This window comes from Alligator sinensis, unplaced genomic scaffold, assembly GCF_000455745.1.
Source record: "Alligator sinensis unplaced genomic scaffold, ASM45574v1 scaffold373_1, whole genome shotgun sequence".
Taxonomy (NCBI): domain Eukaryota; kingdom Metazoa; phylum Chordata; order Crocodylia; family Alligatoridae; genus Alligator; species Alligator sinensis.
Genome location: NW_005841990.1, coordinates 623,549 through 636,457, shown reverse-complemented (window position 1 = coordinate 636,457; position 12,909 = coordinate 623,549). Strand labels below are relative to the sequence as shown.

General features: G+C 43.0%; 1 protein-coding gene across 1 annotated transcript in view; it reads right to left on the bottom strand.

Moving 5' to 3' along the window:
* Nucleotides 1-12,909, bottom strand: part of GRIK1 (glutamate ionotropic receptor kainate type subunit 1) — a 257,589-nt gene that overhangs the window by 78,523 nt on the left and 166,157 nt on the right. The window contains exons 5-7 of the mRNA XM_025201340.1: nt 10,146-10,199; nt 7,979-8,152; nt 1,281-1,424 (exon numbers count right to left, since the gene is read on the bottom strand). Of these exons, the coding sequence (XP_025057125.1) occupies nt 1,281-1,424; nt 7,979-8,152; nt 10,146-10,199 (372 nt within the window). The remainder of the gene's footprint in view (nt 1-1,280; nt 1,425-7,978; nt 8,153-10,145; nt 10,200-12,909) is intronic.

The window sequence follows — 12,909 nt, the reverse complement described above, 5'->3', positions numbered from 1 at the left end:
CGAGCGGCGCGGGGAGCAGGGCCTCTGCCACCACTTGCCAGTCAGCATGGGGGGGTGAGGAGGAAGCAGCACTGGGAGTCAGGGCTATGCTCTGCTGCCACTTGCCCCCTTCTGCCTGGAGCGAGCCACAGCTGCATCCCGCCTCCCCCGCCCCGTACCTCCCTCCCCAAGTAATGTGCTCCCCCTGTCTCAGCTGGGAAGCTTGTCTCAACCCCAGCCCCAATCCCTTCCTCCCCACAGCCCCTTCCCTGCCCCTCCTCCAACCCCAACAGTTTTACCAGCTGGAGGTAGCTGTGCCAGCTGCCTGGTTAGTCTGGCCAAATCTCCAAAGTGACTGAATCTTTTCCAAAGCTTTTCCAAATGGATTTGGAAGCTTCAAATCAATTTGGAGCTTTTAATTGGTCTCCTGATTCGATTCAAATTCAGAGATTCACTCCCGGAATCAGCCCAAATCTCCTCCGAATTAAATTGGCTACCAAAGCTTCACACAGCCCTATTACAGACATCCTCTGGAGATAGTGCTGTGTTGGGGGAACAGAAGACTATGGAGAAGTAGCTCCAGTAGGGTTTCAAAACTCTGCCATGTTTCTAAACTCCTGCATGTGTCCTGTGACTTCACAAGTTTTATTACCCCTCTTCTGACATGGTGGTCCCCACAACAGCCTCATAGTCTTACCTGAGGAGTGTTCAAATGATCCCCCTGAGATGGGGGCCTGCCATGCAGCACTTGAACTTCTTGGAGTGGATCAGGGAGGCACTTAGCTTCAGGGATATCTATATATGTTTCAGGGTATCCATTGCTTCCTACAAGACTCCCAGATCCCTCAAAATAGTAAAAGTTTTTCATACTATAGTTTAGTCCTCTACCCACTGAGGAGTCGTAGTGCAGGGATTGCTGCATCCATTCACCTTGCCCTGCCAAGTAAAGCTCATCAAAGCAATCTTACCTCCTTTCCTGCCCTGAAAGAAAATATTAATCTTGAAAAAACACTTGGAAAGTCTCACGGTGTGTTATCCTGAAATTGGATCATGCCAAGAGTTTCTTGGTGGTCCTGCTCACTTATTTGTTTTAAGATGGCACAAAATTGCTGATGAAACACAGGCAAGCAGCCTTGCATCAGTTCAAAGCTCTTCTGTTAAAGGAGATAAATGACAAAAAACAGATTTTCTAATCCTAAAAATCAGAATAAAGCATAAGTGCAGAAAGGGGTCTAAAACAAAACCCAGTATATTCAAGAACAAGAAAGGATGCTAGCTGTAAACAGATGGTCTTCACTTGCCTCTTTTATGAGATTCATAAATCTGGGTCCAAAACGCCATGGCTTGTGTCTGTGACACTGCAGGGAGCTGACAGTCATTTGGGAGGCACGCTGGGAGGCCACTGCGACCATGTAAACAGCATCATACATCAGGGCTGCTTCAGTCTGCATGAAAAACAGAAGGGTTCTTTAATGTACACCTCTACTCCTCCTTTTCTCCACCAAGAGGCCTCACCCCATTCTCCTAGTTGTGAGATACTCCACTGATTCCTCACCAGGACTTCCATGTAAATCCAAAGTCATACAAGAAACAGCCCTTAATTCTTATACCTTGTGTTACATTCAGAAAGTATGCTGCTAGGTATTGCTAAACTAATATTTAACAATTACAGTGAGAAAGGAAGAGGTGTCTAGGGGTTAAAGCACAGAAACAAGGTGACATAATGTTCCTTTATATTCCTTGTGTGGCAGTGAAGGAAGTGACCCCACAGCATTCTGGGATTGGAGCATGAAAATTGGAGTAGGGGAGGCAGTTGCATATTTTTCAGGGGCAGTCTTGAGGGTGGCTTGAAGCCAGCATCAATAAATGCTTGAGGACTTTGGAAAAATGGATTAGCTGCTTTTTAAATATTTGCAGCAAGTCTCACGGAAAGTCATTTTGACCTGGGCAGGGTCCAAGGTCATTGAGGTGATTTTGAAAAAATCATCCTTTCACTCTCTATGCCTCAGTGTCCTCATATGTAAAATGACAATTACAAGTTTTACTTAACTCACAGGGCTGAGGATAAAATGATTGCATTATTTTTATAAAAATATGGGATTATGCAGAAGTATAATCCCAGACGTCGAGTGGGTAAGGTAACTAGTAGGGTGAAAGTGCTAGACTTTAGGAAAGCTGATTTCAATGAACTCAGGCGATTAGTCAAGGACGCACTGCAGAGTAGGAGTTTTGAAGAGATGGGAGCCCAAGAAGGGTGGCTGTGCCTTAAGGAAATGATCCTTCAGGCACAAAGCAAGACGATCCCCGAGCGAGGCAAAAGGGGGAAAGGGGCCAGGAGGCTTCCCTGGCTGACCAGAGAAATCCAGGGCAGCCTAAGGGCCAAAAGGGGAGCACATAAGTGGAAACAGGGAGAGATCACCAAAGATGAATATACCTCCTCTGCTCGTGCTTGTAGGGAGGCAGTTAGACGGGCCAAAGCTGACATGGAGCTGAGGATGGCAACCCAAGTAAAAGACAACAAGAAATTGTTTTTTAGATATATTGGGAGTAAAAGGAAGGCCCAGGGAGGAATAGGACCCCTGCTAAATGGGCAGAAACAATTGGTGACGGACAGAGGGGACAAGGCTGAACTCCTCAACGAGTTCTTTGCCTCAGTGTTCCTAAGCGAGGGGCATGACAAGTCTCTCACTGGGGTTGTAGAGAGGCAGCAGCAAGACGCCAGACTACCATGTGTAGACCCTGAGATGGTGCAGAGTCATTTGGAAGAACTGGATGCCTTTAAGTCGGCAGGCCCGGATGAGCTCCATCCGAGGGTGCTGAAGGCACTGGCCGACATCATTACAGAGCCACTGGCGGGAATATTCGAATGCTTGTGGCGCGTGGGCCAAGTCCCGGAGGACTGGAAAAGGGCCAATGTGGTCCCCATTTTCAAGAAGGGGAGGAAGGAGGACCCGGGCAACTATAGGCCAGTCAGTCTCACCTCCATCCTTGGCAAAGTCTTTGAAAAAATTATCAAGGCTCACATACGTGAGAGCCCGGCAGGACAAATTATGCTGAGGGGAAACCAGCACGGGTTCGTAGCAGGCAGATCGTGCCTGACCAATCTAGTTTCTTTTTATGACCAGGTTACAAAACGCCTGGACACAGGAGGAGGGGTGGATGTCGTATACTTAGACTTCAGGAAGGCCTTCGATACGGTATCCCACCCCATACTGGTGAACAAGTTAAGAGGCTGTGACTTGGATGACTACACAGTCCGGTGGGTGGCGAATTGGCTAGAGGGTCACACCCAGAGATTGTGATGGATGAGTCAGTTTCGACCTGGAAGGGTGTGGGCAGCGAGGTCCCGCAGGGCTCGGTCCTTGGACCGATACTCTTCAATGTCTTCATCAGCGACTTGGACAAGGGAGTGAAGTGTACTCTGTCCAAGTTTGCGGATGACACAAAACTGTGGGGAGAAGTGGACACGCCGGAGGGCAGGGAACAGCTGCAAGCAGACCTGGACAGGTTGGACAAGTGGGCAGAAAACAACAGAATGCAGTTCAACAAGGAGAAATGCAAAGTGCTGCACCTAGGGAGGAAAAATGTCCAGCACACCTACAGCCTAGGGAATGACCTGCTGGGTGGCACGGAAGTGGAAAGGGATCTTGGAGTCCTAGTGGACTCCAAGATGAACATGAGTCGGCAGTGTGACGAAGCCATCAGAAAAGCCAATGGCACTTTATCGTGCATCAGCAGATGCATGACGAATAGGTCCAAGGAGGTGATACTTCCCCTCTATCGGGCACTGGTCAGACTGCAGTTGGAATACTGCTTGCAATTCTGGGCGCCGCACTTCAAGAGGGATGCGGATAACCTGGAGAGGGTCCAGAGAAGGGCCACTCGTATGGTTAAGGGCCTACAGACCAAGCCCTACGACGAGAGACTAGAGAAACTGGACCTTTTCAGCCTCCGCAAGAGAAGGTTGAGAGGCGACCTTGTGGCTGCCTATAAGTTCATCACGGGGGCACAGAATAAGTTCATCACGGGGGCACCGAAGGGAATTGGTGAGTATTTATTCACCAAGGCGCCCCCGGGGGTTACAAGAAATAATGGCCACAAGCTAGCAGAGAGCAGATTTAGATTGGACATTAGGAAGAACTTCTTCACAGTTAGAGTGGCCAGGGTCTGGAACGGGCTCCCAAGGGAGGTGGTGCTCTCCCCTACCCTGGGGGTCTTCAAGAGGAGGTTAGATGAGTATCTAGCTGGGGTCATCTAGACCCAGCGCTCTTTCCTGCTTATGCAGGGGGTTGGACTCAATGATCTATAGAGGTCCCTTCCGACCCTAACATCTATGAATCCATATTGGGGCCTAAGAAAAAAAAATTAAAAAATTAACTTTGCAGAAGAGAAGCTGGACTCATTATATGAACTGCAAAGCTAACCCATTTTTTATTCCTTTTCCTTGCAGTTCCTTGGGGAAATTAATAGATTTGATTCTTTGTCTGTTTCATTTACCTAAGTAAATTACAATGGCATCAATCTTATCAGCATTGGAGGTTTTGCTGGCAATCAAATGTGATCTGAATTTATCAACTAGTCTTAATACACTGCAGATAAGGAATCATTCTTGACACTAGTCAGGATCTGCACAAAACCATGCTCTTACAATCAAAAGCAAATAAAAATTCCTATAAATGGTAAGACATACTGCCAGGGGCAACAGCTGCTATATCATGTGTCAAGTATCTTAAAACATTGCAAACAAGTCCTGTTGCCTCAGAGCCTGATCCAAAGCATATCAGGTCAATGGAGAAACTTAAATAGGTTTTTGAGTGGATTCAAAATTAAGGTGAATAAGGCAAATTCCTTTAGGTTTTAACTCTGCTTAATTAAGTGGGGATATACCTGTGAGAAATGTAGCCCAGAGGGTGTGAGGCTTTCTGGTGGAAGTGCTTCACAGCAGATCCCAGTTTCCATTCCCATCTTTGTGAGACTATGCCATTAACTCATAATAAGATACATGCATTGTATTGTCTGTACCTGGCAGCAGTTCCTGTGTTGGTAGTGTCATGTAAGAAGTTGGACTAGCCAATCATAGTTATTCTTGGTAAGCACAGTAGCCTCGTCTTTTTTCCCCCCGTTTTAAATCATTTTGACAAAATACCAACTCAGCCTTGTTTGCATTATTGATTGACAGGCTGTGAAACACCTTTACAAAGATCACAATCATAACTGAACCCCAAATCCTGGATAAAACTGGAGCTTTCTTACTAGTGTCATTAATATTGTGGCACCCAATACTGTAACACCCAAAGCTATGTACACTCTTGTTTGTTTGCTGTTTTTTTAATGTTCCATTTGGCTGTACAGTTGAGCAGATAGTGCCAGGCTGACAGTCCAACTGAATCAAGTTCCCTTTGGGATGGAATTTGGGTGTGCAAAGGTTGGATCGCTCTGAGGGTTGATAAAATATGAAAGAAGGCATTAGTATGCATCTGGTGCAGCTTTATAGAAACAGAAATCATTGCCTTCTGATGGCATCTGGGAGCCTATGTGAAAGTTAATTCATAATCATTGGCAGCACGTAGGGGCTGCACGTGGGTGTATGTGCACCCCCTGAGATTGGCCGCTGTCACTGCTCCCAGCGATGCCTGCAGGCAGTCGCCGTTTGCTGTCACCTCCCCCGCCCCACCCCCACACTGCCAATGCTGCTGGTGACATCTGTGGGCAGTCACCAATCACCACTCGGCGCTCGCCCCCCACCAAATCCACCCCCAAATCCTCACTGCCGACACCGCTGTGGCCATCTGTGGGCCGTCTCTCCTTGGTATGCCCTCATTGCCGACATCACTGCGGCTGCCTGAGAATGGTTCCCACTTGCCACCACCATGCCCCAGCCACCACCTGCAGGGGGTCACTATACCCACCCAGCCTCGGGAAGCATGAGGCATTCATGTTCATAATCATGCAGTGTTCAATAAAGGGGTCAAACGCAATACTGCCATAGAAGTTGTTTTTCCTCAACACTAATATTCAAGTCCCAGTAGTGCAAAGGCACGTGGGAGGTTGGTGTAGGCAAGCTTTAGCTGCTGCCTGTCTTATTCCTGCTCTATGGATAGGGAATTTAATTCAGTTGAACTGTCAGCATGGCACTATCTGCTCAACAGTGGGCGTGTGTACATGAGATGCATTAATACGCATTAGCCTAATTTAATGTGCATTATGGGCACATGTCTACATGCGTGCACCCTTAATATGCATTAAAAATGGATAATTTAGGCTAATAGCACCTGAATTTGATGCCTGCAAATGCAGGCATCAAATTTAGGCACGATTAGTTAAAGTGCATTAATGCACGTGTAGACACGACCCAGCACTAGCTTTATTGCCGGGTCTCCCCAGCCACTGGGGCACATGGCAGTGCTGCAGGGACTTGGCACCAACTTTAATGCCAAATGCACTAACTTTAGTGCCAAGTCTCTGTATATGTAGACACCTGCCAAAAATCGCTTAATGGGCATTAGCTTAATGCACATTAAATTTAGTCCTGCTTAAATGCATGTGTAGACACGCCCAGTGTAGCCAAATGGAACATTAAAAAAAACCAACAAACAAACAATGGTGTACATGTCTTTGGGTATTACAGATATGACCATGATATTAATGACACTAGTAGAAAAGTTACAGTTTTATTCTGGATTTAGGGTTCAGTAATGATTATGATCTTAGCAAAGAGACTTCACAGCCTTTCAATCAATAATGCAAACAAGGATGAGCTGCTTTTTGTCAAAACAATTTAAAATGGAAAAAAAACCCCAAGGCTACTCTACAATCACAGTAACAAACAAGTATACATACACATTTCTTTTGGATAGTTTGATATCTGCAGATCTAGTAATCCTGCCTGCATAAATGGATGGCTTTGCCTGCATATATATGTTCTGTTGTGTGTTTCCATGGTATGTACATATTACATTGTAGATTTTCTGGGATTTTTTTTTTTATCATCTTGTTTGCCACTGAATGCTGTGGCAGTACTCACGTAAGATTTTAAAATGCTGGAGATAGCGGGCCTCAGAAATTCTCTTCAGGATGTTAAGATGTGTCAAAATGACATCTGCAATCATTTGTAATAAAATCTGATTCATACTCCATTTCACATGTGTTATCTTACTCTGAAAAAAGCTGCCCAAAAACCAGGACAGTACTGGTAAGAGTCGTTCAATTCATTCAATTGTTTCTATTTTTTTCTATTTGATCTCTAGGGGCAAAAAACAACGCTCATTTCCTGTCAGGATGATACCTTTCATTTATCTCTGAATTACATCTTAAAAGCTAGAGTGTTGCTTAAAAGCCAGTGCAGATGATGGGAATTGAGAGAAAAAGCACTTTTCCAATTTAAAAATGATATTACTTGCTCACATCTTTGTTTGCAGATTATAAATCCTGTACCTGCACTGGAAATTTTTATTTCCTGTTATGTTCTTTATCACACATCCTGAACAATTTTAGAGAAATGAAGCTGCTGCATGTACATTTCACAACAAAAAAAAATTGTAATTTATTTCTTCATCCAGGTAGCAGTGGCTTGTCGTATGTCTAATGGTTTGGTTAAAAGAACAAATGCACAATTCTCTCCAAGAAATAAAAAAGTATTGTGTTTTATAATATCATTTCAGCATTTGCACAACAAAGAAAGAGGAAAAGCAAATACTTAGTAAAACTTTCTGTAGCTCATCCATGCTATGTATTAGTATTTGAACGAACATTTCCCCTGAATACTCATGGAAGTTAAGGGCTGCCAGAATTGGTCTTTAAAGGTTAGGGAGAGGTTGGCCATCACACTGACACTCTGATTTTGTTTCTTAAGTGTCTTCCGTTGTTGATCTACACATTTGTTTCCTTCTAGCCATGCAGACAAATAGGGGAACATGTCTGTGTTATCTCTGAATTGGTACAGGATTGTCAAGGGGTTTTTTGCCTTTTCCCTAATTACATTCTGAAGTTATTTGCTTACAGTCATCATGCCGTCCAGGAGGCCCGTTTCTGGCTTGGGTGGTGCCTGCAGACGTTCCATCGACCACTTTTCAATAACAGATGAAACCTGTGGATTCTCAATGTTGAGCAAGCGAAAGCCTGTCATATTTACTCCGCTGTATCTGTAGGGTTCCAGGTCTAATGCAAACAGGTCCTAAATCAGCATTAATAAAACAAACAAAAACCATTTTCAAGATATATGAATTAAGAGCAAACAATTTGCCAGTTGTAGCAAATGCCTCTCAATTAGCCTAAATGCTATAATTTTTGTCACTTTCAATCAAAAGCTAGAATATTTTTCAACATAACTTTTCTGTCCACTTGCCCACAAACACTAGTCACAACTACAGCAGTGATAAATCTGACTAAAGCAAAGCTGCATAAGATTTATTACAAACCTCATATCTGGTTTGTTGGAACATAAAAATCAGCTTCCCATAACAACACTATTCTACAAGCAGGCTGCACTGCAGTATCTTGATTTTGATTTATGTCAGTCCCCTAATAATGTTACAGCTATGACAAAACAACTTGAAGAATTGGTTGGCCAACACTAGACATGCTTCTCAACCCTGGGAATGAAAATTCCAGATGTCGAGAGCAATACAATTTTACTACTTACAGACCCCATTTTTCTCCTGCTTTGCCAGCTTCAGGTAGCTTGCTGTCAGCATGTGTAATGTATGTGTCGGGCCAATGCACAGTAACTCCATGTACATTAGGCACTTAAATTTGCAGGGCAGGAAAATAATAGATACTGTAAATGATATAATTCCATGACACATTTCAAACCTGTGTCATGCAGTGAAAATGTGAGAGGTGTTTGTCAAAATCTGGAGGTTTTGTTTCAGAATAAAATCTTGCTGATACCCGTAGTCCTGCGAAGAGACAAATGATCAAGTCATGGCTGCTTGATGCTGTCACCATTAAAATGTCAACCTTTACGGCAGATACCACCAATACCACAGATACCACAGTTTCAGAGATACCACCAGTACTACTTGTTCAAAGTACAGGGGATGTAGCTTACTGCCCTGGCTACTGTAATGTGGCACTGCTAGTAAGCATTGACATTTTAAAATTAAATTAATTAGCACTCCAAAATGGAGAGAAGCCTACATCTGGTCCTAAAGTGAGCTTTGCATTTTGATGGAAATTAGAATAGATTGTAAGCAAGGTTTTTGAAGATCCTCCTTCAAGTTCTAAATATTCTGGACAAGAAGTCTACTTGACTGATAGAGTGGCTCTTAGATTCAGAGCGAATCTCATTTCTACATAAAAGTTTATGTGATGAAATGAAATTAAAAAACCCTACCATGTATGAGGTGATGTGTTCAATACTATGGTTTCTTCCTCTAATATAAAATTAAAACTGGATCTCAAACCCAGAGGATGTGTGTGATATACTTAATGATTATTCAAATAATCATTTGTATTGTATTGCAAAAGAAATACAGGGATGTCTCTTCTTCTGAAAGCTTGAAAAGGTCTCAAATGCTTTATAAATATCTTGTTTCATATTTTGTTTCATGATTAAGTGAAACGTTATTACCAAGTGTTTGACCACTAAAACCTAAAGCTGTTACATAGCAGACACTAGCTAAACCTTCTACTGCCTCAGTATTGCACAAGTCAATTGGACTTAAATATATGCTTAAAGTTAGGTAAGTGCTTTTTTGAATTAGGGATTGATTTAAATATGTCCTGAAATGCTCAGCTGAATTAGAGCCTCAGTGTAAACTTTGCAGAACTCAAGATGGCTCCTGATCTAGGAAGCTGGAATTCAACCCCACCTTGGGGAAGTTTGGTGTAGTTTGCAGGTATTATTCAGACCTCATTATTCTACCTCTACCCAAAGCGTTTCCCCAAATATAACTGTGCAGTTGGGCATTTCACTTGAATCATTTTTATGAGGCACAATGAAAAGAGCTGGGTGGGAAAGCATTGGCCAGTGCTGCAGGATTTGATAGACACTGCAGGCTATTTTCATCAAAAAACAGTGATGCTTACTGTCATAATAATACTTGGTACTTCAGTGCTTTTCAGCTGTAATAGTGACACTCAAAACTCAGAGGGAGATAAAAGCTTTCAGCTGTTTTTGTTCTAATGGAAGACATTTAATTGGCAAATCCCAGAGTAGTTCTTACCAGCGTTGTAAAAAAATAGTGATAGTACTCAGTCATCATTCCCATGGAGAGAATCTGTTGAACAAGAAAAAAGTCAGATGGTAAAACATGAGTTTTAAATAGGAAGCAGCATAAGCATACCTCATTCTAGGTATTTTCACACTATTTCACTATTAAGAGCACAGAATTAATTTGGAACTGTACATTGCAGCTTATATCACATTGATTACACTGAAAACAGTAATTTCTTCAGAAGTAGCATGCATATTATTTTTGGTTAAAATGAAAAAAAATGTCATCACCTCCATTCAAGAAACAGATAAAAGGTTGCAAACAGTCACAGGGGGGAAAAATAGCATCCCTATATTTAGGGTTGGGGAGGATGGTGGTAAAAAAGGTGCAATTGTCTAGTCTGGAATGAGGTATCATTAGAAAGGATTTTTAGTTATCAAATAATGGAAAATGTGGTGAAAGCTAATCAGAAATTCTGTTTTACTGTATCTTAAAGTGAGAGCAAGACATTCAGTGAAAATATGGCAGTAAACATAAAAAAAACAAAGGAAGAAAGACTTAAATGCAATATAATCAGTCTACGGAATTAAATTGTACAGGAGGTGATCAAGACAAAGCATGTGAAAGTACTCTGTGCTGGAATGCCTTTCCAAGTATTAATAAATTCTCAAGCTAGGCAAGCTAATGCCTGGCTTGAGTGTGGTAATTAAACTTTCTTTTAAGCACAAAATGATCATTGTCAGGAACTGAGGAAAATTAGCTTTTTCTGCCCATTTTATTACCTTGGCCAGTTATCTGGGGTGCATTATACTGCTGGAGAAAAGGGCTAACCTTGTGTGGTTTCACTTGTTTCAGAATTATCTGGTGTGTGTAATACAGTGTTCCACATCCTCAGGCTTGTTTCACTTGCCAACATCTGTAGACATTGTAACTTGGGATGGGGGGAGCTATCAAGACCATCAGAGAGACTGGTGGATCTGTGGTGGGGTTGGTGGGATTAGGGGGGCTGACGGGTCCTTGGGGGAGTGGGGCTTGGTGGGTCTATGGGTGTGGGGTGGCCTGGTTTGGCAGGAAAGGGGGCTAGAAGTAGCCAGGTCAGGGGCTGGGGGGTCAGAGGTGTTCAGGAGATCATGTTAACCTTTCCTAGATTGGGTTAACCCAATTTCAATCTAATTTAGCACACCTTGTGAAGTGAACTAATGTAGAGTGGGTGTACCCTTTTCTGGGAGATTTAAGCCCTCTGAATGCTTGCATGGTTGGGTATTTAGATAGACTGAACCATGGAAAAATCAATATAAATGTAATACCCATATATACCCCTAGCCAAGTAGTTGAAGGATACTGCATGCTATGGGGCAGTGTGGGGATGACTACCTAATTGTGATACTACAGGTTATTTACTAGTGGCCATAGTAGTATGAGCACAGAATAAATGGGTATTCAGCCTTGCTTTCAGTCAGACTAACAAAAGGAGTCTAAGCAGTATCTTTAAAAGCACTTGGTGCAAACATCTGCAGAGATGTTGGTACGGTAGGGGCAAATAGCACTAATTAGCATTACAGAATTCTGCATGTAGAAAAGGCCTTTGTAAACCAGCTGCCTGATGATGAATGGCAATTCCCTAATTAAAGAAAGGAAAGAAGCAGCCCTCCTAAATCTACTGTAGATAATAAAAAACAGCTCAATGTTCACTCAGAATAACCAATCTACTTCCAAGTACTAAAAACAAGACAGGGAGTTAAGTATTTCTTTGAACCACTTCATTGAATTTACATTTCAGGACTGCCTTTTTATTTCCTAAAGTGTTTTATTACCTGTGAAAGGCCACAGATTGATGGCCTTTATTTATACAAAAAATGATACATAACAATATAAATGCAGACTTTTCCACATCACTTGTTATTTTTACTCAGTTCTGCACTTGAGGTAGTTCCATATCTATGACTATTCAATCCATGTTAAGTCAATGCTAAGATTACTACAGAGGTGCCAATTGGTGTAAAAAATAATGGTAGCATGGATACCTTTTCAGCAAAAATTGCACTAAAACTCCCAACTTGTTTCATATAGGTCACTAGTCAGTCTAATGTTGATTTGAACCCTGTAAGGCTACTGAAGTAGCTAGGGTCTTGAAAGGCTACTTTGGGATATGAACATAACATTATATATGATTGTGTAATTTATATTGGTCTTGCATGAACGTCGCGTGCCCCCGGAGGTTGGGGGGCCACAGCAAGCTCCCACAGGCAGCAGCAGCAAGCAGTGTGCTCCTGCAGGTGGCCACAGTGCTGTCAGCGGTGGGTGAGGTGGCGAGCATCGACTTGCGGTTGGCAACCACCTGCAGATGCTGCTGGCAGTGTCAGCAGACGTGGCCGGCGGTGTCAGCGGCAGGGGGGTGGCGAGTGACAACCACCCGCAGGTGCCACCAGCAGCGTCAGTGGTGCGTTTTTGCAAGGGATGCACCGCCAAGCTCAGGGGATGCACGTGCACCCTCATGCACCCCCTATGGGTCGCCAATGTGGTCTTGTATTCCAATGTAAGTTGCATCAGGATTTGAATAGATAGACACGCAGCTACCCTAGGGTGACTCACACAATATTTTGTTATTAGTCAGTCTTGCCAGTAGGCAATAACCTCTTTTTCTTTTACTGGGTGGCTACTCTGGGATGGACAATATTAATAGATTTTTTTAAATGATGTATACAGATATTTACATTAAAATACTGGTAAGGAAAACCAAGCACCAAAGTTGCCTATACACGTGCGTATACAC